At 40.3% G+C, this 22,663-nt stretch overlaps 2 protein-coding genes across 3 annotated transcripts in view; both read right to left on the bottom strand.

Moving 5' to 3' along the window:
• LOC143293856 (uncharacterized) overlaps positions 1-15,270 on the bottom strand; it is a 21,735-nt gene extending 6,465 nt beyond the window's left edge. For both annotated transcript variants that reach the window (XM_076605151.1, XM_076605160.1), the window contains exons 1-8: positions 15,216-15,270; positions 14,184-14,262; positions 13,367-13,580; positions 8,581-8,742; positions 5,164-5,520; positions 4,029-4,166; positions 2,481-2,864; positions 641-1,251 (exon numbers count right to left, since the gene is read on the bottom strand). In XM_076605151.1, the coding sequence (XP_076461266.1) occupies positions 641-1,251; positions 2,481-2,864; positions 4,029-4,166; positions 5,164-5,520; positions 8,581-8,742; positions 13,367-13,580; positions 14,184-14,198 (1,881 nt within the window). In that variant the 5' untranslated portion in view covers positions 14,199-14,262; positions 15,216-15,270. The remainder of the gene's footprint in view (positions 1-640; positions 1,252-2,480; positions 2,865-4,028; positions 4,167-5,163; positions 5,521-8,580; positions 8,743-13,366; positions 13,581-14,183; positions 14,263-15,215) is intronic.
• LOC143293863 (uncharacterized) lies at positions 14,942-22,663 on the bottom strand. The gene is made up of 5 exons (XM_076605175.1): positions 21,842-22,663; positions 20,239-20,304; positions 17,045-17,170; positions 16,104-16,253; positions 14,942-15,338 (listed from the first exon to the last, which is right to left on the bottom strand). The coding sequence occupies exons 1-5, from the start codon at positions 22,660-22,662 to the stop codon at positions 15,164-15,166; spliced, it is 1,338 nt and encodes a 445-aa protein (XP_076461290.1). The 5' UTR covers position 22,663; the 3' UTR covers positions 14,942-15,163.

Genomic DNA, 22,663 nt, shown 5'->3' with positions numbered 1-22,663 from the left:
GTACGCGCGCACTCATGTGTGTGTGTGTGTGTGTGTGTGTGCGCGTGCGTGCGTGCATTCGTGCGTGTGTGCACGCGCGCGTGTGTGTGTATTACCCATAAAGTTTGTGAGGAAAACAAGAAAGGACAGGCCAGGAAAGCATGTGCCAGCAATGCTCATGAGGATGCACCTTCCAAGCACTCATTGGCCTCCTCAGCCATCGACATACCCATAAACTATCCAAGCCCTTTCAATCATTAAGTGATGACAGAGTCCACAGTCAATTCAATGGGGAAAAAAAAGCATCTTCATTATGCATCTGGTTTTTTTTCCTCAGTGAATTTTCAATGTTTAAAAATAGTTCAATACCCACATCTCTTATGTATCATGCATACATTCTGTGTTTGTGTGTATGAGTGTGTTCATGTTAGGGTGCACACATGTATGCAAAGTGTATTCATTCTTCCTCCGCAACAATACAATGTTCAACAACAATATAGGATGGTGAATGTGTCTGCATGTTCTGTTGTTGGTTTTTGGTCTTTTTTCATTTGTTTTTGTTTAAAAACAAGACAAAACTTACATGTTACATCTAATCAAGGGTATAGTCATTGTGGTGAATACTAACTTCATACTGAATATTTCCTCCAACAATTCTCACCTGGTCTCCTGTCAGTGGTTCACCACAGTCAAGGCTGTGACTTTCTCCTTTCTCGTCACCATCAACTTTGCTCACAGGGAACCCATTTGCCTCAAGTCTGTTGCAATCCAAGTTTTCCTCCATCCATCTGGTAACAGGATTTTCCCTGTTCTCTCTTCTCCCATTTTCATCAACTGTGGGTGAGACAGGAGGAGATAGTGGGTAGGCTGGGGATAAACTAGACTCTTTAAGAGAACTCTGGTCAGGTTCATCAAAAACTGGTGAAATCAGTGGAGTTGGATAGCTTGTGAGAGAAAGGAAACCGTGTAGCTGATCCTCAAAATCACTAACTTCATTCGGCATAGGTTTGGCTGAACCCGACTCATAGATCCCTTCACTTGCTGGTTCTGGTTTTGTTGGTGAGTCAGAAGCCAAGGAATTAAGAATCAGATCCTGATTAATTTCTGGACCCTGTGGCATGAGGTCATCCCATACAGGTGACGCTGGTGCTGTGAATGCTTCATACATAGATGATGGTTCAGCAATCCTTGTCTGTTCTAGGCTCAGCAAAATGGCTTTCTTGATCAGCTCTTCCTCAGGTAAGTCCAAATAAATGTTGTTCATGCTACCACCTGCAACAGAACAATCCTTATTTTAATCTAAAATGGACCTTAAAACATAAAGACAGCAGGCATAGAGAGAGAGAGTGCAGGTACATTAACCTGCTTGCTGCCAGGGAAACCTAACTCCTGCTGCAGGGCCTCTGCCAGGAAATTTTCGGTGAAAATAGCGAGGAACAACATTTTTTTTTTAAAGTCTGGCTACATTTTTGGTCAAAAGTATTGAAAGGAAACTGGAAACTGCATGAGCTTTCTATTGAAAGCACTTTTTGAAATGACACAGATTTTGAGGTGATTAAACAATAAAGTATGTCCTAGCTGGGTAATTTCATGTCTCTTGATTTCATAAAAGATTGCTATATCATTGTGAATTTTCAAACAAAAGACAAACAAACAAACAAACAAAACAAAAACCCACAAAGATGAAGCGCTGGTATCCAGTGTATGTGTGTGACTGAACTAATAACTACCAAGACTACACACATCTGGAGAAAAAAAAGTAAGCTGTTATCAAAGTCCCTAATTTCCCCTCTTCCTCCCCGCTTCTACAAGCATGTCTGTTGTCTTTCTTGGGCTGGCCTTTTAATAATAATATGATAATAATAATTTAATCTATAAACCGTCTTTCCATGTAAAACATGCTCAACTGCGCTGTACAATGTAAATACCAACATTTAAAACATGCGTTTAAACACTAAAATGAAAAAAAAAGAGGAAAACTTACATGCACAGCCCTCTACTGTCAGCCAACAAAACACTCAAGCACAAAATTCACACACACACACACACACACACACACACACACTCATCACACATATCACAAGAAAAAGCCTAAATAATCACATCACAATACTTTAAAACCCTATCACAATCATTAAAACCATTCCCAGTATCACAATAACCAAAAACCGTATCACAGTAACTGAAAATTCACTTTCAACTCTCAGCACCAACCACACATGTCAATAAAAACCTACATTCAAAATGGGAAATTTTAAATTAGTAACACCCTCCCCCCACATCAAATTGCTCTGTATAAGTTCAAGTTGTTCTCTCAGGGAAGAGTAATGGGATAAAATTTAAAAAAAGAAAAGTTTTTCTTCTCATATCTCTGGATACAAATTTGTGTGTGAAAGACAGAGTGCAAGTAAGAGAGAGAGACAGGGAGACAGAGACAGAGAGAGACAGACAGAAACAGACAGAAAAACGAGTGACAGTTTGCCAGTTCGTAAAAATAATACCTTCGGATTTGTCAGCCGGTTCTGAACATCCACCATCCTCTCTGCCCCCACTGTCTGCTTCATCCATGTCACTGTCACTGCAGCTACCTGGCTGTGTCTCAAGCTCCACCTGAAAGATGAATTCATCTTCTGTCTCTTCCAATTCTTCAGGGTACTCTGTTTCTCTAGTCTCGCTGTTTCTAACAGCACCTTTCAGTGGAGTTATGTCCTCGCTGCAACCATCATTTTTCTCCTGGCCTGGCTCACCATGTGCTCCTCCTTCCACTGCCTCTCTCCTCTCTGAGATGTCCAGAATCTTGGGAATGTACTCATCACTCAAGCTCTCCATCAAGGCTAACCTCAGCTGTTCATCCTCTGACAGTTCGTTCATACTGATGATGCCATCTAACATGCAAAACACATAAAAAAGCATTGTTATTTTGCTGTTGTTGGAAGAACCACAATACTACACGGAAAAAAGAAAGACTAAAAGAAAACATCAAGTGATCAGACCCAATGCATTCTGTCCTCAATAGCATGTTGGTTGTTACATACAAAACAAAATTTCATATAATACTCGTGCCCACATGTAGTCATCAAACAAACTGACAAAATCATTAATATCAAATCTGCAGACTTGTCAAGAAAGCAGTCTCAAAGGTTACCAGTAGTATACATAAAGCCACAGATGTTCTTTTCCTTCAGTATTTTTAAAATTATTTTTTTAAATAAAACAAGTAGCGCCGTTGTTATTTTCATTATGAGTGTGAAATCTGTTACGAATATGTAAGACTTTTTTTCACAATATCAGTGTAAAAACAAACTGTTTTCAGTATTCACAGATACAATATTCCTTTCATAATGTATCCTGGGACTGACCCGGCTCGAGAGATACAGAAACCTGTATCAAAGACGTATAGGACTCTCGAGTCAGACACTAGCCAGGGGGCCCAAAAATCCCTACCTCCGATGGGACTTGAAACAGCATCCTCCCACTCATCAGTCTGTGATGCTAACCACTCTGCCACAGTGGCTGGCTTACACAATATTCATATGGCATATTCTGTTTCTTAGCAATGTTTCACAGTAACTTACAGGGATGTGAGAGGGACTGAAACACAAAAGCTTACTGTCGCTGGGAGTTCAGGGGGTCATGAAAGGCCCCTGATGGGGTGCAACGGTAATGTCCTACTGGTGGGTGTAGGGGGCAAAACCCCCTGAAGCTGACAAATTGTTATTTGCAACCCCAGGAACAGTGCAGGAATTGCTAATGTTTCATTATTCTGCCGGGGTCAATATCACCCCTCCCCCACACACACCCTCCCGTTTTTGTTTTTTTGTTTTTTATAATTGCACACAAACGCCCCCCCCCCCCTTTTCTTTAATTGCACACAAATACATAAAAGACCCCCCCACCCCACCCCACCCACACACACACACACACCTTTTTTTTTTAATACATACAAATACACAAAAGAACAATGTTTCCTATAGGCCTAAAATCTAAGAGCTTCTGTGGAGCTTTAACCTCACTGCACCCCACATTACTTCTCTCCTGGCTTGACTCACCAAAATTTCCACTGTCCACTGCCTCTCCCATCTCTAAAGTGTCCACATTCTTTGCAATGTCATCACCATGCATGCCCCGCAGTGTGCACAAAACCACCTGTGCTTCTTTTGACAGGTCCTTCACATGGATGACGCCATCTAACATGCAAAACCAATAAAAAATTATTTTTTGGTTATTCAAATAAGCCACCATTCTACACAGAAATTGGAAGACTGAGGAGAACATCAAGTGACCAGACTTGGTGCATTCTATCTTCAACAAATTGTTGGTTGTTACATACAATATAAAATTGAATATGATGCTGTCATTCTAGTACAGGTCTACATTTAAACATCAACCAAATCAACAACATCAAGTCTGCAAACTTGTCAAGAAAGCAGTTTCAAAGATGACTAGAAATATACACTTCTTTTTGTTTGTTTGTTTGTTTTCATAAAACAAGTATGACCACTGTTACTTTCACTGTGTCTATAAAATCTGTTTGACTTCTTTTTGCACTATCAGTGCAAAAATAAACCATGTCTTCAATATGCACAGACACAACATCCTGTATGTTGTTTTACAATTTGATTTTCAGATCTAATGTTGTACATAGCTTGGTAATCTTTTTTTTTTTTTTCAAAATCTGCTGTTCTTTCTACTGACCCAAGCAATCCAACTGAGTTCTTGCAGAAACATGAAACAGTGCGGCATGCACCATTCCCCAATACTGCTTACCTTTGAACAAGATGATTAGACAGAAAATCATTATACATTAGGGAAATGCTGCTGGGTTTTAATCATTTATTCTGTATGCAATCAGCAGACCCACCAGAGAATAACAATTGTAGGCAACAGTAAATGGCCACAATTAAACTTCTTGTTGCCACTGGCTCATACATGGATGCTCAGTATCTGTTCCACACATACCTGTGTGATGACTAAAGATTATCTGTTCCACACATACCTGTGTGATGACTAGAGATTATCTGTTCCACACATACCTGTGTGATGACTAGGGATTAAGTTCATTTCCCATCTGTGTGTCGATTATCCCAAAGACTGATCATTTGACAAATCATTACATCAAAAAACTTTCAGAGAAGCTTTGTCCTCACTGCACCTCACAGTCACCTCTCTCCTGGCCTGGCTCACCTTGTTTTCTGCCCTCGGCTGCGTCTTTCCTGAATGACTGGACATCAATGTTGAATGGATTGCTCGTCCAGTCAACATCCTTATTGCCCTCAGCAGGTGAAGCAGCTGTGCTGATATATGTGGTGAACAAATTGCTCATCCAATCATCATTATCATTGCCCTCGGCAGGAGGAGCAGATGAGTTGGTATATGTGGTGAATAGATTGCTTGTCATATCAACATCATTACTATTGTTCTCAGCAGGAGGAGATGTTCTGCTGGAAATGTCCAGAACCTCTGGAGTGTCATCACTGCATTCGCTCTGCATACTGGCTGAAGCCAATTGTGCGAACAGGTCTTTCAAACTCATGTTGCCATCTAACATGCAAAACACAAAAAAGAAAATTATTTTTGATGTTGGACTCGCCACCATTCTCACAGAAAAAGATTGTTTACCGTTTATTTATTTATAGTCTGTTCATCTAAGATGTTGATATTAGACTGAAGAAAAAGACTAAAAGAGAACATTAACTGACTTGATATGGCGCATTCTATATTCAAAAGTATGTTGATTTTTGCATACAAAACAGAATTTCATGTAATACTAGTTACCATATTCAAACATCAGGCAAACATAGTAAATCATTAACATCGGATCTGCAGACTTTTCAAGAAAGCAAGACTCAAAGAAGATTACAAACAATATAGTCTGCAGCACATATACACTTTTTTGGGGGCGGGGGGGATAAAAAGTAAGGCCACTGTTACTTTCACTGTACATGTAAACTCTGTTAGAAATATGTTAAACTTATAACAACATCAGTGCCAAAATAAACCCGGTCTTCAATATGCACAGATACAACATCTGTATGTGGTTTCACAATTTGATTTTCAAATGTAATATTTCTATTGACCCAAGCAACCCAATGGAGTTCTGCATCTAAAGTATTGACACAGACCAACACAAACAGCTGCTCTTATATATTACGAACAAAACTACAACATCCTTCAGATCAAAATAAAAACTACTGCTCTCCCCTGACGTGGGTTCTATCCCCATCTGAGGTCCTTTTTTTTTTTTTTTTCAGCCAGTGCCTAGTTCCTACCCAATGTTGAGTGTACTATGGGCTGAAATGGGAAGATTGGGACCACAAAGATGTGGGTCATCCACTTCATGGATGCGTCCTTGGCAGTGCGGCTCACATTTCCTGACTAACACTGCTGTCATGGCTCATGGTTTTCAATTGTGCGCGTGTTCATTTGTTCCTCTCCCTTCCCCCTTTCTCCCTCCTCTCTCCCTCTTTTCCCACCTCCGTTTTGCTCCGTCATTCTCTTGTGTGCTAAGTTATATGCTGAACTAATGCATGTGAATTTCTTGTGATGTGTGTCTGGCATGTCCTATTCCTTTTTGTTCTGAACTCTTAAGAGGAGTTCATATGTTGGAAGGAAGGATTTTGCTTTGCTTTTGGAGCTGAGCATTGGTAGGAGACAGGTCGCCGAGCCAGCAAGTGAGCTGCTCTTTGACCGAGTTGTGGAGTTCAATTCTTGTGTGATCCCCTTCTTCCTCTGTGTGGGTCTGTGTTCTGTGTGCTTTAACCTGGGCCAGAGGTGTGCCTGTTTCCTGGTGACATGTGACGGAGAAGTTGTATAGTTAGTTTATCTTCATGGTGTTAGTGTTGTAACTTGTGACATTTGTTGGCATTATGTGACTTAGGATTTGGGTGCGTACACGGTTGAGGGAGGTGTTTTAATGGAAATCTTTTAAATCCAGTACTCTTTGATTTCTAGATATTTGGTGGAATTAATAAGGTTGTGTCAGCTCCAGTTCTTGTTTCGAATTTATTTTCTTTATGATGGAAACAGTGTCTACTTGCAATCTAAATTTTCAAAAGCATTTTTGTGGTGTTGGAAATGTGATTAGGAGATTGTAATATTGCCACATTTAGTTTTGTTTCTGTAGTTCGAAACCAGGATGATAAATATTGACGAACTGTTATTTAGGGTAAATGTCTCGTTCGGATCCTGTTGGACTTTTTCATTATTGGAGAAACTATAACAGACGGTTTCTGTACTTTTTGCATTAGTAGCTTTTGTGTGAAAGAGACTGCATATGATGGAATATCCAGTCACTCCCCTACTTTGTGTTTAGTGTATCGCTCAAAGAAGGGGAAGGGGGCTACTCTTTCATAATGTGTAAAGGAGCATAGTCTACAGAGACATGGGAGTCTTGTTACAGACTTTTCCCGTGGGTTTTCCATGTCTGCCATCACCCCAACCGAACTCCAGGATTCGTCTCTGCAGTGGTCCTCATTCCCCTTCTGCCCTGTTCACCCCAAATTCCCTCACTCCCACTCACTCTCCAACCTCCATATTCCCAACAACTTCCTTGTCCAATGTATCCCATCCTCTGCTACCCTCTTCACTTTGGCAGGCATATGATTTCAGGCCTCAGTTGGGTTCATTAACACTGGTCGTCCACAGATGGGTTTGACTCAGGTTCAAGTGAACTGACATTGCAAAAAACTGGTGCCACAGTTGCTTTAGCCTACCTTGACAATTACATTGTGTTACCACAAAACTGAAGGAGAGTGGTGCTGTAGTTAAGGGTTTAATTTTGTGTGTCTGAACTTGTTTCAAAGTGGAACTACAGTAAAGAACCGAACTGAACTTTCCTGTGTCTCTGTGTTTGTGTTGTCAGGGTGTTAGTATGGGAAGGTGCCGGGGTACATGGGCAACCCCTTATGGGTTGTGACAACTGCAGATGTCTGTATCTCAATCCTTGCTGAAGTCAGGATATATCATTAGAGTATAGCATTGCAAAATAGCCCCAAACCAAAATGGACCCACACAGCAGTACTGTCATCCCATCACCATTATTCACTCTCACAGTAAAGAAAACAAAAATGTCCCAAATTATGGGGCACTTTCAAACAAAACAAGCGAAAAACTACTGATGCTCTCCCAGACCACTACATATGCAGACCTGCTGGGACTGAACATGTATGTATACACGCAGAATATCAAATATGCAAGCTAGAGATTCTGCAGTCCATACCTGTGTTTGATGGGCAAAGGAAACATGAAACTGTCCTGCATGTACATGCACCATACCCCAAAAGTGCTCACCTTTGATCAAGACAATTAGGGCAGACAATCGTGATGCATCAGGAAAACAGTAATAGGTTTTAATCATTTATTCTGCATGCACCCATCAGAGAATATCAATTCTGGGCAACAATATTGTTGATTTATATGGCCATGGATAACTTCTTGTTGCTATTAGCTCATACATTCATGCTCAGCATGTGTCCCAGAGATGACTTAAGAGTATGTTCAATTCCCATCCGTATGTTGTTGATTTCCCACAGATTCATGATTTGACAGATCATTACATCCAAAAACATTAACACAGAATCTATATTTGTTTTATAACAGCACCTTTCAGAGAAGCTTTGTCCTCGTTGCACCCCACACTGTCACCTATCTCCTGGCCTGGTTCACCTTGTTCTCTGCCCTCCACTGCACTTTTCCTCTCCTCACTGGTGCCGTCATTGACGGTGAGAAGAGAGCTTTGGTCCCGGGAACTTGGATGACTTTGCTCTGATAAAACATAATCTATATTCTTATTAATGAATGTCTGGTATGAACTGCTAGTCCAATTAATATAATTATTTCTGTCCTCAGCATGAGGAGCAGTTGTGTTGAAAGTGTCCAGTACCTTTGTAATGTCATCATCACATTCACTCCACATCATGGCTGAAGCGAACAGTGCATCTTATGACAGGATGTTCACATGGAAATTGTCATCTAACATGCAAAACACATTACTAAAAGAGAACATCAACTAACCAGACCTAACGCATTCTATCTTCAATGGTATGTTGGCCGTTACTAACAAAACAGAATTTCATATGTACCGTCATAGTGAGCAAACAAATCTACTAAATCATAAAAATAAAATGTATAGACTTGCCAGGAAAAAGTCCCAATGATTACTAGCAACATACAGTGCAACACAGCCATTCTTTTCCTTCTCTTATTTTCTTTCTTTTCAATGAAACAAGTACGGCCACTGTTACTTTCATTATGCATGTAAAGTCTGTTACACATATGTTAGACTTCTAATCACAATACCATTGCAAAAATAAACCCTGTCTTCATGTGCAAAGATACAACATCCTGTATTTTGTTTTACAATTTGATTATCAAATGTAATATTGTATATACTTGGCAATGTGATTTTCAAATCTAATGTTCTTTTTATTGACCCAAGCAACAACTCAAACTTGAGTTCTACATCTAAAGTATTAACAAGGACACCGATCAACACACCAACAACTGGTCTGTGGTATATCACTGTGGTACATCCTTCAGAGCAGAATAAAAACCATTGCTCTCCCTGATGTGGGTTCTATCCCCACCTGAGGTCGGTTGGGTTTGTTTTTGTTTTTTGTTGGGTTTTTTTGTCCACAGCTGGCTATTACCCTGAAGCTGGTGTGCTATGGTCCCAAATGGGGCCACACAGTTGAGATTCATCCACTTCATGGATGTGCCTTTGGGGGTGTTGCTCAAATTTCCTTACCACTACTGCTGGTGTCTGTATCTCTCACTATAGTCAGAACTGCCAATAATGGCATACCCATATCAGAACATTGCTAGTGATGGCACACTCATAACAATGCTATTGATGACATACCCATATCAGAACAAAGCCAGTGATGGCACACTCATAACAATGATGTTGATGACACACCACAATGAGAACAATGCCAGTGATGGCACACTCATAACAATGCTATTGATGACACACCACAGTGAGAACAATGCCAGAGATGGCACACTCATAACAATGCTGTTGATGACACACCCATATCAGAACAATGCCAGTGATGGCACACTCATAACAATGCTGTTGATGACACACCACAGTGAGAACAATGCCAGTGATGGCACACTCATAACAATGCTGTTGATGACGCACCACAGTGAGAACAATGCCAGTGATGGCACACTCATAACAATGCTGTTGATGACACACCCATATCAGAACAATGCCAGTGATGGCACACTCATAACAATGCTATTGATGACACACCACAGTGAGAACAATGCCAGTGATGGCACACTCATAACAATGCTGTTGATGACGCACCACAGTGAGAACAATGCCAGTGATGGCACACTCATAACAATGCTGTTGATGACGCACCACAGTGAGAACAATGCCAGTGATGGCACACTGGTCAGAACAATACCAGTGCTGCTATATTCATGTCACAACAATGCTAGTGATAGTATACAAGAACAATTTTAGTGATGCCCACAATCAAGTCAGAACAATGCTGTGATATCTACACTGCTGTCATTATAATGCTAGTGATGCCCACACTACAGTCAGAACAATGCTTGTGATATCCACACTGCTGTCAGCACAATGGTAGCGATGCCCACACTGCTGTCAGCACAATGGTAGTGATGCCCACACTACAGTCAGCATGACGCTAGTGATGCTCACACCAGAATCAGAACAATGTTAGTGATGCTCACATACAAGTCAAAAACAATGCTCGCAATGCTCAAACTAGAATCAGAACAATGCTAGTGATGCTCACACTACATCAGAACAATGCTAATGATGCCCACACTACAGTCAGAACAATGCTAGTGATGCCCACACTACAGTCAGAACAATGCTAGTGATGCTCACACTACAGTCAGAACAATGCTAGTGATGCCCACACTACAGTCAGAACAATGCTAGTGATGCCCACACTACAGTCAGAACAATGCTAGTGATGCTCACACTGCACCAGAACAATGCTAGTGATGCTCACACTACAGTCAGAACAATGTTAGTGATGCCCACATTACAGTCAGAACAATGCTAGTGATGCTCACACTAGTCAGAACAATGCTAGTGATGCCACAATACATAATAATAATAATAATGGTATGTATATAGCGCTGAATCTTGCGCATAGACAAATCTAAGCGCTTTCACACCAGTCATTTTCACGCACGCATAACTCTAAAACTGGAGAAACTGAAGACAGGGAAGAGGCAGGGAAGGGAGGCTATTTTGGGAAGAGGTGGGTTTTAAAGCCAGACTTGAAAGAGCTGAGTGTGGAGACTTGGCGAAGCGAAAGAGGAAGTTCATTCCAATTGCAAGGTCCAGAGACAGAGAAAGAACGGCGGCCAACAGTCAAGAGTTTGAATCTGGGTATGCGTAAATGGAGTGGATCCGAAGCTGATCGTAGTGAGCGAGATGGAGTGTAGAGGTGAAGGCAGCCACACAGATAGGAAGGGGCTGATTGTGAATACATTTGTAACATAGAGTGCTGATCTTTTACTTTACTCAGTGTGAGACAGGGAGCCAGTGGAGATGTTGCAAAAGAGGAGTGATGTACTCAGATCTTTTCTTTCTGAGGACGAGTCGGGCAGCAGAGTTTTGTATGCGCTGAAGGGACTGAATGGATGAACCAGGCAAACCAGACAATAGAGAGTTACAGTAGTCAAGGTGAGAGAGAATGAGAGAAATGACAAGTCTAGATGTTGTGTCAATGGACAGATATTTCCAGATGGAGCCGATGCGCCGCAGTTGACAGTAGCAGGATTGACATGTCTGACTGATAAATTTTTGCATGGACAGTGTGTTGTCAAGGACAACGCCGAGGTTCCTGACTGAACTGGAAAGAGAACAATGCTAGTGATGCTCACACTACAGTCAGAACAATGCTAGTGATGCCTACACTTCAGTCAAAGCAATGCTAATGATGCCCATACTACAGTCAGAACAATGCTAGTGATGCCCACACTACACCAGAACGATGCTAATGATGCCTACACTTCAGTCAGAACAATGCTAGTGATGCCCACACTACAGTCAGAACAATGCTAGTGATGCTCACACTACAGTCAGAACAATGCTAGTGATGCCACACTACACCAGAACAATGCTAGTGATGCTCACACTACAGTCAGAACAATGCTAGTGATGCCAGCACTACAGTCAGAACAATGCTAGTGATGCCCACACTACAGTCAGAACAATGCTAGTGATGCCAGCACTACAGTCAGAACAATGCTAGTGATGCCACACTACATCAGAGCAATGCTAGTGATGCCCACACTACATCAGAGCAACGCTAGTGATGCCCACATTCCAGTCAAAACAATGCTAGTGATGCCCACACTACACCAGAACAATGCTAGTGAAGCCACACTACACCAGAGCAACGCTAGTGATGCCCAGTCAAAACAATGCTAGTGATACCCATACTACAGTCAGAACAATGCTAGTGATGCCCACACGACACCAGAACAATGCTGGTGATGCCACACTACAGTCGGAGCTATGCAAGTGATGTGCACATAACAGAACAATGCTAGTGATACCCATACTAAAGTCGGAACAAACACTAGTGATACCCATACTAGTGATACCCATACTAAAGTCAGAACAATGCTAGTGATGCCCGCATTGCAGTCAGAACAATGCTAGTGATGTCCACACTACATCAGAGCAATGCTAGTGATGCCCACACTACACCAGAATAATGCTAGTGATGCCTACACTTCAGTCAAAACAATGCTAGTGATGCTCACACTAGAGTCAGAACAATGCTAGTGATGCACACATGATAGAACAATGCTAGTGTTACCCATACTTAAGTCAGAACAAATGCTAGTGATACCCACACTACAGTCAGAACTATGCCAGTAATTTTCACACAAAAGTAAGAATAATGCTAGTGAGATTCACACTACAGTCAGAACAATGTTAGTGATGCCCACACTACAGTCAGAACAATGCAAGTGATGCCACACTACAGTCAGAGCTACACAAATGATGTGCACATAACAGAACAATGCTAGTGATACCCATACTAAAGTCAGAACAATGTTAGAATGTTAGCGATGCCATAGTACAATCAGAGCAAGCTAAGTGGTGCCCACACTACAGTCAGAACAATGCTAGTGATGCGCACATTATAGAGCAATGTCAGCGATACCCATACTAAAGTCAGAACAATGCTAGTGATGCCCAAAGGTAAGAACAAATGCTAGTGATACCCAAACTTCAGGAAGAACAATGTAAGTCATACCATGCTACAGTGAGAACTATGCTAGTGATGCCCACACTTAAGTCAGAGCTATAATACCACACTCTCGTCAGATCAGTGAATAACAAAACAGACACCCAAATGAACAAGAGTAATCTCACCTGGATCTGTTAAAGTCTTGCTGAATAGCATCTTTCCCATGGTATTCGCAGATGTCCCCTTTTCCATGGTATCTTGGACCACTGTGGGAGTGTTTGTGTGGTAGGGTTGGTTTTCGTTCTGTCCAGGAATGATCGGGTTAAAGAGATGAACAATGGTGTCTGGTTCAGCAGATGTGGGTCTTCTGTCAGGATGATTGGGTTTCACAGAGGGGATCTGGGATCAGGAAGAAACAGAAGAGTCCAGGAAGTGTTGCAGCTCAACATGAACACAGTCAGGTCATACAGCATACAAATGCAAACACACTGCTCAAACTTGATACTCTGCATTTTGCTGGTCCTCTTCCTTTTCACTGCCAACATTATCGACCACTTCCCTGTTCTGAAGACATTACAGCTCCCATCACTGCCAATAATACCTATCATGCAAGCATTCAACACATGCATTGCATATGTAGAATTCTGTAGAATTTGATTATAGTGGAGAGCGTCTTGCCCAAGTTACATTCCCACTCCCTCGGCCATGAGGGTTTCAGGATAGTCAGTGTTGGGTTGGTTCCCAAAGGCTAACCGGCCCCCAAAGCTGAAGCTCTAAAAACCAGTGTAATCTTGCCTCATAGTCCTTCACTAAAGACTAAGCTGCAATGAAGAAACCATTGATCATACAGCTCTCATTTTGCTGTAAGCTTATGTCAATCTGTGATATAAACTGAGCACTGGGCCAGATGACTGTTTGCCTGATAAGTGCCAAATGATAAGAAAACATGCCAATCTCTGCTCATCCACACAGACAGGCACACCTCACTACCTGCACCATTACCTCAGTGGCTGGCATGGCTGCCTCCTTGGGTGGATCATCAGCACAGTTTTCAAAAGTTAAACTGCAACACCACTTTGATCTGAAATTAGTTTGGCTCCTCTTTTCACCAATAATGACAACATAAAAAAAGCATGTCTGAGCAATTAAACACAGACCATAAACATTTCATTGCCAAAGTATATGTACATGTGAATGCATTCTATGCGTGTCCAGGCATACTCAGCTCAGTGCGAGTGCATTTGCATGTGCACATGTGTGCACACACACTAAAATATACACTTGGCTTTCTGTTCAGTCCAGGATTTCATTCAAACTCTGTCACTGGCAGTGAATCTCTTACATTCTTCTTCACTACCCCATCTCAAAATCTGCTCTTCTTCGATAACTGTATCCTCTGTGTTCCATCTGTCATAACAAATTTCTTTGGTCAGTGTACTCTTTCCTTTCAAGGTCCAAAATCTGGAATATGCTTCTATTTAACATTAGACACTCCTCTTTCACAGCCTCTTTCAAATCTTCTCTAAAGACCTATCTATCTAAACACTACCAAACTGCTGTTCATCCATGCCATGAATGTTTTGTGTATGTGTATGAGACTGCGTGTGTGTGTGTGGGTATGGGTGGGGGTGGCAGACTAGGGTGTGTGTGTGGGGGGGGGTTGCGGGGGGAGGGGTGCGGGGGGGAGGGGTTGGGTGTGGGTCGGGGGGAGGGGATGTGGGTGCGGGTGTGGGTGTGGGGGTGTGGGGGTGTGCGTGCATGCGTGTGTGTGCGTGCGTCTGTGTGTGTGTGCGCGCACACACGTGTGCATGCGTGTGAGCATGCATGTACATGCAAGTGAGTTTGATCAGTGGTGTTATGTCTGCATTGAGTGTCAACTGATTATTTTGTCATTTACAGTTTATTTGGTTTTACGCATGTAAAGAGCTCTGAGCTGTATATGGGAAAAAGCGCTGAATATGTTTCATTAGAATTATCATTATTCAAAGTAAAAAAAGCAGATATGCCTGAGAGAATATGTAAATCACCACACACCAGTCTCCAAGTCCATCACAACCCTTTTCTACTTCTGGATATGTTTTCAGAGATTCAGGAACAAATTCATGTGGTTTAAGTATCCTGAATGGCAAATGGTTGGTCACTGGACACTTCACAGATCTGAAACAGCCAATCATCATCAACAACAGTAAGGCAGCCACTCACAAACAGCAGTAAATACATATATAGCGAGTCATAAATAACACAAACAATTTACATGTGGCCAACAATAATCTTTAACAACACAAAAAACAAAGCCAGTCAAAACTGTCAAAACAATAAAAACTTAAATGCCAGAGAATTTTGATGGAGAAGACTGAAGAATGACTCCCCCACCCCTACCCCCTCCTCCCCCACCCTTTTTTTTTTTTTTTTTTTTTTAAAGATGGGAAGTAGAAAAGAACATAAATACTGTTTTCTGTATGTCCACTGATGCACAGGTGTAACACCATACAAAAGATGGGAAAAGAAAATTGTTTTTTCAACCACTACCTTTCCCAGTGTGTCAAACCATCACATTCTACCCTTTAAGCACCCAGTTGCCTGCTGTCTTCAAAGAAATTTTACAAAACAATCACAATTTTGTCCCTACATACATACTGATGCAGAGCATGTGAAAGATTAGTCCTTATGTAGACCATGTTTGGTAGGATTTAAAACACAAGCAACAGACAAACAACAGTTTGTCTTTATCTCTTGTTGCTTACAGCCCAGATGACCACACAGGCCATTTCAGCAGTGAAAAAGTGGAACACTACAAGCAAACAATCAGCTACAGAACATTTTACAGAAATCATGTTGTCAATGTAAAACAGGCCACAGAGAATACATAAAAGCAAAGAAAATGATATTCTGAACCATACAGGTGTAGACATGTATCCATACCTGAACCAGGACCGGTCTATGTGAAAAGAGGGTGGTGGTTCATGGTTACGACAACAGAAGTCTCGCAAAGAAATCCTGGGAGGCAGCCTTATGGGAGTTAGCACTTTTTCCATCAGCTCATTGTAGCGTTTGAGGTACACAATCAGTACCCTGTACAAGGGAAAGATTAAACACAATCTGTAAGAAAAAAAATCATCAGTGCTTTACACCCTCTATTGCCTCCCTCCTTCCCCCAAACTTATACTGTCTTAGAATTAGAATGTTGAGATATATGGAATATTATTTTTCTTATTTGGAGAAAAATCCACTTGAAAATGAAACATCCTTAGCTAACAAGCAAATGAAGAACAAAGTTGATGGCAACTATGCCTTCACATACTCCAATTTACTGTAAAATTCAGTCAGCGCCTTTTTATTGTGTTCTTTTTTCTCATCATGCCGAGATCATTATCAGCCTTGTCATGTAAACATTAAAAGGAGGTTGACGGCATACTACCTGTCAGCACTATCCAACCAGCCTACATGCTGTGATATGTACTTTGTGTGTGTTTGTGTGTGTGTGTGTGTGTGTGTGTGTGTGTGTGTGTGTGTGTGTGTGTGTGTGCGTGTGTGTGTGTGTGTATGTGTGTGTTTGTGTTTGTGTGTGTGTGTGTGTGTGTGTGCATGTGTCCTGTGTGTGAGCAAAAAATCATTGAAACAAAATTCCACGGTGCATTATCAAACACAGATCCATCCAGTCTGTCTTCAAATATGACATGGAAACACTCAAGTATGGAAAACTACTGTGATAACTTTATGTGCGATTAAACTCAACCAAAAGCATACCAGCATGGACTGGTTATTCTACTACAAGGAATTACTGCTATCAATAATTCATGTGCAACAGAATTTACTTTTTGAAATACAGTTCTGCATGCTAAAAGGAACGCACTGAAAATTACCTGGGAAGGCTTTGAAATTTTCTTGAAACTTCAGCTTTCTGGTGCTGTTGACAATGGTCACATTTGAAGTCTACTTCCTCTTTCTTGAAAAAGCCCTCAACTGCATCTTGAAGTGATGCACCATCACTGGAAAGCAATAGAAATTGATATTAGTGCACACCTCCCTCTCTCTTTGGCAATTCCTACACAACCCAATTCACATGAAAGAAAAGAGAAACGAAACTAAAACAGAAAATGCAAGTTGCTATGATGGCTCATTCATATTTTTGTTAACTCTCTCTGGACGATGGGCCCTGATCGAGGTCCTACTGTTTACAACTGTTTTAGACGACGGAGCCCAATCAGGGTTTTATCAATTCTGAATTTTTAGATTGGGACTTTATATACATAACGACGTCATAAGCTAAAAATATCTTAACTGATATTTCCGCTATCCACTGTGACCAATAAATGCTGTGTGTTGCTGTCTTTGTGAGCAGGAGAGTCATTTTCAATATGACGGATTCAAATGAACAGTGCATGTCAACAACAGCAACTGGCCCTTTTCTTCCCAGTCACAAGGCAGACAACTGTTTCTGATGAAGGAGCCCAATCGGGGCTATATAACGACAAGAGTTCAAACTGTTTCAGACTCAGTGCTTTCTTAGATTCATTTACAAATCATCAGTGTGTGCAAATTTCAAACAAAAATTATGAATGCTTCCATCATCTCTCAGGAAGATAGCATAAGGGATGGAATTTTATGCTTTGTCCAAAACTCTTTGTGTCACCGATAAGTTTAAAAAATTTCAGTTCATAACTTGCAACATTATTTTCTTAGTGGGTTTTTTGTATGAACCCATACAAAAGGGCCGCCTGTGGGAAGTCAGGGGAGTAAACTGACAGTACTAAGTCGGTTAACCTTCACTGTGCTTCGTCACTCACTCACTCATTCCTACATCATAGGTCTGTCAGAGCCATACTTGCTAACAAAACAGTTCAGCTGTAATGCTTCAGAAAGTGTGGGTCAGTGACATGCACAACAAGAATGGAGAGTGTTATGTTGTTCTTTAGAAAGTCGGAGTTGCTATTTACAAGACATGTTTATTTACTGCTTAGTCTCAACAACAGAGAGGTCAGCAAAAACAATCCCCATATAGAATTTGAGAAATACATGAAATCTAGTGTCAATATGATTATTTTTTGTGCGATCTTTTAAAGACAAAAATGGGTCTATTAAGCCTATGAAATAAGTTGAAGGTTAAGTAATTTGAGTGTTCATCATGGAGGTGAATCAAAAACTATCCTTTTTTTATACTGGAAAATGCCTTGGGAGCGCTCTTTATATTTTTCTTCTTCTTTTTTTTAAGCACACTGTCATAGTAATGATGACCTCATTTTAGTATCTTTATTGAAACATGTACATTTTGGATACACAAGTTTCCATCAGATCTGCATGTAAAAAAACAATAACAAACAAGCACTGATATCAACAAAACGTTCGTGTTACACAATACACAACAATCCTCATGCAAATTCTGTCAAAGTACCCCGAAGCACAGCATCACTCTTTTGCTTTCAATTCTCTTTTTTCTTTTCTGTTTTTCAGCTTTCTTTTTGGGAAAGTATCGCCATCTATTATGAACATAAGGGAAGTACCAATCAGCAGAGTCCCCTCCTTAATTCTATGACCAGAATAAACTAACAACAAGATTTGTGGACAACTGGAAACCTAATGACATACAAACAAATAAAAGACATGGTTGGTTCTCACGCTGGCCTTCCGTTGGAGTACAATGCCCTGATCAATGCTAAACCAAATGCATGGAAAGCCCAAATGAATAGAGACCATACACAATACACAGTTGGACATGAAATCAACACAGACAGAGGGTTCATGAGTACATTACATAATAAAACGATCAGAGAAATGATAAACAAAAAACAAAACCATGACATATGCGCAAGTCAGTTCTGAAAAAGGAAAGCTAGATATAAATATAAACGATTACTTTAACACAGCTCGTGACTGTATCAAAGAAACAAGACTAAGACTTCTTCATTTTAAGTTTATTCATAATATTTACCCAACCAACATTATGTTGCATAAAATGGGGGTAGCAAATTCAAACAAATGCATGTGGTGTCAAGAGGTTGACTTCACTGAACACGCCTTTTATCACTGTCCAAAATTGTGATCTTTTTGGAAAATGGTACAACAATATATCTCAACACATTTTGAGCAGCAGATCAACATTAGTGAAAAAGTTGCTGTTTTTGGACTTCCCAGCTCCTTTACACTGAAAACAAATCTCAAACCAAACTAATCATGTCTTACTAATAGCACGACTAACAAGCTCCGAAGTTCAAATATGGAAAATGTAAACACTAGAACTTATATTTGATACTGAGATAAACATTATATACAAGGAAATAAAGTAGATTTAGGGACAAAAAGGGAAAAATGATGGCAAACAAAAATAGGATATGTCAGACACACACATACAGGCGCACGCGCGCACTCATTCATCCCACACATTCACACACACAACTTTACACATGCGTGCACATTCACATACTAATGGCAATACATGAATGACCAGACACCCTCCCTGGCCTGCCACCTAATGTGAAGAAATCAAAGAAGAGGAGATGGACAGAAGAACGCAGTACGATGAAAAGAGGACACCTGGCAACAACCAGTGGAAGAACGAGAGGAAGAAGATTAAATGTATCTGCAGGATGGAAGAATAAACCCAAGACAGCAACAAAAAAAACAAAAACAAAAAACAAAAAACAAAAAAAAACAAGCTGCAGTTCTGAAGATGAAGTCAGAAGATAAAAGGCGACGAACCAAAAGGACAAGTGACAATGACAGAAAACACAAGGAAAAACTCCACAGACATACAGAAACATACAACAGCAGAGTCAGCTTAGAATCATTAACAGATAAAAGTGGACATAACCAAATACAAGGTACATTACAGCCGTAACAAAATAAGAATGGTCTCAGTATAGACCAGTCATCCCTGATGAAGAAAATGTCTGATTTCCCTAAAAAAAAAAAAATTAAATAAATAAATAAATAAATAATTTTCTTTAAAAACAAGCTTCATATAAGGGTACCCCTTTCTAGTAAAGACTTTGGTTTATATTTCCTTAATTGCCTTTCAGTACATGTTTGGGAGACTGGCATCTGCAAATGACCAACTTACATTTTCTCTGGAATGTCCAGCATAAGGCAAGTGAAGCGTTCTGTCATCCGTGTTAAGGCATGGCAACTGCACAGATTTACTCATGGTCAATGTCATGAACAAGTTTTTTTCCTTAATCTCACTGTTTAAAGCCCAGTTGTAGTCCATTTTTTTTCCTGTCAAAAATGACAGAAAAGAAAAGCATCATGCACAAACCAACCAATACTTTCAGGTGAATTTAAAGAGATATCTAGAAGCTTGAAAGGTAGTATACCCTTGAAAAGAAACTGAGTATAAACTGCATCCAATCAAATGATAGACATATCCATATACTATCTGTTTATGTATATATAATAATTATGCTGTGCATAGTCTGTTGCTGAAATTGTGGATAACCTGCCCATACCCCCTCTTCTATATTCCCACTTTACAAACAGCTGTCATGGGGGCTGGACTATCATGTGTGAACTATGTTCTTCCTTGCACTGGCTAAGCTAGATGACAGTGATGTATGATTTATCAAAACCACCATGAAATTCACTGATGGCTCATTGCTTTTCAACAGGCAACAGAGCTGGAAGCTCATAATAAATCATAACAGTAACCTAATAAAACTTAAATCTGTTCACAACTGCTAAAACGCAGCTAATTCACAACCTATTTTCACAAGAATAAAATACATTCAACTGAAAAATAAATATCAAAGTAACTGAACTGGTAATTGAAAACCAATAAAATAAAATTGACATTATATGTGATTTGTATTTGTATATATATTCTCATTTCAGCCCTCTCTCAGAGCCCCCCACCTATCACCTTTTTCCAAAGAAGTTGAAAATCATTTCAATACAATCTAATTTAGTGTTCATAAATTTTGTACATTCCATTGCTAGTGAACCTCAAAGCATGTACACAAATGTCACATTTGCACACAAGCAATTCTTGCACAATGTTGTGTCAATTACCTAGTTCAATCATTTATTTGTTAAAGATACTTTTATGACATAAGCTTTTACTCTTGTTAGTGTTATTCAATGAATTATACAAGCTTCAGACGTCATGAGTAATTTAAATACTTTTATGACATGAAATTTTACTGTTGTCAGTGTTATTCAATGAATTACACCAGCTTCAGATATAAGAGATTTACTAATGGTTTTCTGATCACAACTGATTGATCTCTGTGAAATATGGGCTGCTCTCCAAATGGATAGTATGCCACTACAGTGAAGTGTCACTCATTTTTCTTCTTTTTCCTCTGTCGTATATTTGTTTACTAATAAAGTTGATATAAATTTTGCCCAAGTCAGCTCTTGTTGTCATGGATTTTTTTTTACATGCACTAAATGTATGCTGCAAATGGGTCCATGTGGATGAGCACATATATCACTGGACGAGCACATATATCACTGATATCTTGTGGGGTTGGGTGGGGGAGGGGTAGATCATGGTTCTTGCCTAAATCAAACCCAGGACCGACTTTCAAGGCGTGTGCTGTATCCACCTGCCCACCATACCTCTCCATATATATAAATAAAAGAAATGTTAACAAAATTTCTCTTTTCTCCTGTAATGTAACTTTTTTTTAAAGTGAACATGACAGAATATGGATGAAAAGTCTAACCTGAGACACTCCATGGTCTGCACCACTTCAAATTCAAAGTTGACACTGATCGGGTTGTGCAGATCTCTCCCTGGTTTCACTGAAGATTTACCTGCAGCAACAGCATTATCTCCTGTGAGAACAGACTTGTCTTCTGCATTGGGTTCAGCTTGTCCACTCACACAGTCCTCAGGCTCATTGGAACACAGTTTCTTACATTCTGCACCTTCACTAGAATAACTACACTTCTTTATAAAGTTATCTGCACAGTCCCTGGATGTCTCACCTTCATTTTCCAGGTTCTCATCATCTACAGAACTCTCTTCTGCTGAAGTTTCCATGTTAATTTCAGAGGGTTCTTGTTTATCCTTAGAAGGAACTTCCATTTGCTCTTCAAAAGATCCCTTTTCATCTTCCACAGTTCCACGGTCTTCAGTCCTGGTACGGACAACTGAAAAACGCACTGTTTTCTTTCTAGACTCTGTGGTTACCTTAGCAGATTGAGAAACATGCTCTCTGGTTGGCATCTTGTCCATGCCCACTTTGTCTACAGAAAATGTGACACTGTCCTTTGTATCACCCTCTGAATGATGTCCCAGGGCACATGCTGATGTGCAGTTGTCCCAAGAAGGAACATCTTGGGGTTCTGTTATACTGATAGTTGGCTGCTGTTCATGAACATAATTTATCACCTCAGCTGAAGCAGTATTTTTGTTATTGTTTGCATCAAAATCTACCAAAGGTCTTTCTTTGTTCAAAGTAACTGTAGATGTGTTGTTCTCCAAGCTTTTCCCTTTCACAGATATTTCATCCTTGTCATTCACTGGCACAACATCTGGCATG

The sequence above is a fragment of the Babylonia areolata genome, chromosome 1 (assembly GCF_041734735.1).
Source record: "Babylonia areolata isolate BAREFJ2019XMU chromosome 1, ASM4173473v1, whole genome shotgun sequence".
Lineage (NCBI taxonomy): Eukaryota > Metazoa > Mollusca > Gastropoda > Neogastropoda > Buccinidae > Babylonia > Babylonia areolata.
The sequence above is the reverse complement of the archived record's forward strand: the minus strand, read 5'-3'. Positions and strand labels throughout refer to the sequence as shown.